This window comes from Plasmodium reichenowi, chromosome 10, assembly GCF_001601855.1.
Source record: "Plasmodium reichenowi strain SY57 chromosome 10, whole genome shotgun sequence".
Taxonomy (NCBI): Eukaryota; Apicomplexa; class Aconoidasida; order Haemosporida; family Plasmodiidae; genus Plasmodium; species Plasmodium reichenowi.
In genome coordinates, this window is record NC_033655.1 from 728,255 (window position 1) to 732,698 (window position 4,444).

General features: G+C 21.1%; 1 protein-coding gene across 1 annotated transcript; it reads left to right on the forward strand.

The window, feature by feature from the left end:
• Positions 1-718: 718 nt before the first annotated feature.
• Positions 719-4,294, forward strand: PRSY57_1019000 (hypothetical protein; the record flags this gene model as incomplete). The annotated part of the gene is made up of 1 exon (XM_012907779.2): positions 719-4,294. The coding sequence occupies one exon, from the start codon at positions 719-721 to the stop codon at positions 4,292-4,294; it is 3,576 nt and encodes a 1,191-aa protein (XP_012763233.2).
• Between the last annotated feature and the right edge of the window lie 150 nt (positions 4,295-4,444).

The following is a 4,444-nucleotide window of genomic DNA, read 5'->3' on the forward strand; positions in this document are numbered from 1 at the left end:
ATATATATATATAATATATATATTATATTTTTTCTGATATGCATAATATATATATAATATATAAATGTTCCCCTTCTTATGTTCATATGCAATTATAATTATATTTATTTGTTTAAAAAAAAAAAAATAATATTAATTTATATATTATATATATTTATATTTATAATCATTATTTGATTTTTTTATTATTTCATTTAAATAATATAACTAGGAAGAATTTACTTTTTTTTTATAAGATATTATTTATTTATTTTTTTATTTTTTTGAAACAAAATATTTTTGGTAACTTTTATCTATGCTAATCTATCCGTTGTCTTTATTACAAAATGGAGATAAAATAAAACACATAAATATATATATATATATATATAATATGTATATATGTTTATATGTTTATATGTTTATATTTATGTTTTGTTTTTTTTTGTTATTTTTTTTGTCCTATTAAAGGTAAAAGTACGTATTTTTATTCCCATTTTTGTGTATTACAAAAAAAAAAAAAAAATATATAATATTATATATATATATTTATGTATGTGTTTATTTATTTTAAAGCGTATTTTTAGCTTACATTGTTATACATATATATATATATATATATATATATATATATATATATATTTATTTATTTATATATACTTCCGTAGCGTATTAATCCACCTCTCCGCCTTTTTTTATTTTATTTTATTTTTTTTATTTATTTTATTTTTTTAAAAATATGTCAAATAATAAAATTGAATTTTACGAGCAGTCGTTGGAGGAGGGTAAAAAGAAGGAACTTTTTTCAGATTTAGAAATGTATATGAACGATGATAATTTGTGTTACGATTCAACAAATAAATTATATAATATACAAAACAAAAATGAAATGATAAGTAAAAATAAAGAAACCTATAACAATATGAAAGTTATGCATAATAAAAATGAGGACATAATAAAAGATAGATCAATTCATTTAAATGATCATGCGAGTAGTATTGTGGACAAGGATTTTTTTTATAATGAATATAGTCCTACTATACATAATAATATACATAACAAAAATAATGAGAAGAATAATTCTTTTTATAAATGTTGTAACGATAAGAGCGATATAAATAAAGATAATGATGTTCCCATTCGCTCATATGGTAATATACACAAGAAAAATGAAGAGGATGATGAAAATGGAGAAGATGATGAAGATGAAGAGGACGAGAAAAACGAATCGACAGCAAATTCAATTGATAAAATCTTAAGAAATATTCAAGACGATATTTTATTTAAAAGTAATGATAGCAAAACCTTGGAACATTGTTTTAAATATAATTTATTTGAGGAATATAATTATCCTCATATGCACCAAGGGAAAGATGAAAACATGTATGAACATAAAGAAAGCATATATAAAAAAAAACCCTCATGTGATAAAAATCAACCTCCGTATAATAATGAATACATACATGATGAGAATATGTACAAAGCATACATTTGGTATGACAAAAAAAAATATCTTTATATATGGAATAAGAATATTAAGGTTGAAGACATGAGAGAGAACCTTCTGACCTTTTGTAAGAAACTTACAAGTGAAAATTTTTATATTGTACGTATAGAAAGAATATCATATGAATATAATAATACTTATCCTGAAATATATGAAGATGATAATTTAAAAAATAAAAATTTGGATATATATAATATGGAACAAGAAAAAGATTCTACATTATCACGTGAAGGCGATCATACTATTGTAACACTCCCATTCGATGACAAGAATATAATGTACTATAAAAAAATATATGATAATATATATAATTATGATTGTTTCGATCAAATTAAAAATGATAAGGAATATTTAATAATTAATAATAAAAGGAAAGTGATTAAAGAGAAAGACATAATTACAGAAGGGAACATACTAAAAGGGAGCACATTAAAGGAAAATATATTAAAAGACAATATATTTGAAGACAACATATTAAAAGATAATATATTAAAAGACAACACATTTGAAGACAACACATTTGAAGACAACACACTTGAAGACAACACATTTGAAGACAACATATTAGAAGACCCACTAAAATTTGGAGAAGTACTTAGGGCTATTGAATATACAAAAGAAGGTTGTAATTTATTAAAACTAACCGTTTTTAATATTCCTCATTTAAGATATTTTTTTGTAAGTAAAGATTTAAATTTTATAAAATGGTATTCATCTAGAAAACAAGATGACCAATGTAAAATATATTTTAATGATATAAATAGTTTAGAAGTAAATTATAAAAATAATAAATTATTTGAACATTATAAAATAGATATTTTAAAGAAGTTATCTTTTTGTATTGTTTATAATAATGAAAAGAAAAAAATAATTTTAACATGTAAAAGTTTTTGTGAATATCATTATTGGATAACAACTATTAGAGCTCTAATGTTTAGATCTAGGAAGCTAAAAATTAGTAGAAGTATTTTATTTTCTCATTTGGATGATTCTTTTTTGAAGTTAGCACAAGATGATATTCTAAATAAAAGGGATAATGATACGATTATAGATGAAATTAATATATATGATAGAAAACATTCAGAACAACATATCAATCCTATTTTTAATAACAAAAGTTGTGATATCATAATTAATCAGGAAAATGAAAGATATAATAATACATCTTCTTGTTATTATAAAAACAAAGATAAACAAAATAACTTTTATGTAACCTATGAAAAGAAAAATGGAAAAGGACTTGTATGTAATAAACTAAATAATGATGATCCAAATATGATACAATTAAAATCATTTCATCTTTATAAATTAATATCATTTCCTGATTATAATATATATCAGATTAAAACTAAGTTTTATTTATTAAAGGAAAAATTTTATAAATATAAAATATTTATAGAGCAGGCCTTAGACGACTTTATTATAAAAACGGAAAGAGAACATACAAATAAATATACTTCCACGGACATTACACAGGGTGATCATGAGTTAGTAGGAAGAAATATACGAAATGGGGAATATACAATTATTTATAGTAATAATAAACAGGAAAAGAGGAATGAAGACATGAAGGTAAATGTGCATCATCCTGTGCATCATCCTGTGAAGGATAATGTGAAGGATAATATGAACGATAATGTGAAGGATAATATGAACGATAATGTGAAGGATAATATGAAGTATAATATGAACGATAATGTGAAGTATAATGTGAAGGATAATATGAACGATAATGTGAAGTATAATATGAACGATAATGTGAAGGATAATAGGAACGATAATGTGAAGTATAATATGAACGATAATGTGAAGTATAATATGAAGGATCATTTTGACACAAATAAGAACATATGTGAAGAAGTACATCTTTCTAATTATGATTATTATGATAAGTCAAATATACTACATTGTTCAAAATTAAAAGGAAAAAAGAAAAGATATATAAATAAAAATAATATACATTGCTTAAATGAAGATAACATTTTTAACATATATGAAGATATATATACACCAGATCATAATGGAGAAGATACCGATAATTTTAAATTATTTTTAATTATTAAAATATTTAATAATATAAGTAACAAATTTAAAGACATTCAAAAAAATATTTTCCATGTTGTTCAACTTATGGATATGGAAAAATTAGATGAAAATAAAAATCAAAAAACAAATTTATTTTCATTTGATAATCTTTTAAAATATAGTACAGATATATACAAAATGTTACAACAAACATTTGGACAAAATGAAAAGAGGCAAATAATAGGGGAAGAAAAACATGTGGATATTTTGGATAATATACAGGGACAGGAAATAAAGCAAATGCATAATATGAAAAAGTTAACAAAAATGAAAAATATAAATAATAATAATAATAATAATAATAACAATAAAATTTATTGTGATAATAATAATAATATTTATTGTGATAATAATAATAATAATAATATTTATTGTGATAATTTAACCTCTGATCATAATACAAAAAAAGACATACCATATTATAGTCAACACAAACATATACATACTAATGAACATAATTATTTTTTATTGTCAAAAGAAAAGAAACAAGAATTTGGAAAAAAAAAAAAAAAATTAATTCATCATATTCTCTTTCAATTGTGGATGTGCGAAGTAGACCTTGGAAACATTGATGATATTTATACTGTATATATGAATAACATAAAGAACAAAAATAATAACATTAATATAAATAATTTTCTAATAAATTTAGATACTTCTAAAATTTTTAATTCGATATCGTCACAATTATCTGCAACCATATTGAAATATATTAATTTATGAATTGTATATATTCAAAGATAATAAAATATAACTAAAAGGATATGCACACATAGATATATATACATAAATGTAATGTTATATTCTTTTTTTTTTTTTTTGTCTTTTTTCATCAACATTTTTAAGAACAAAAACGGACCTTTTTTCATATAA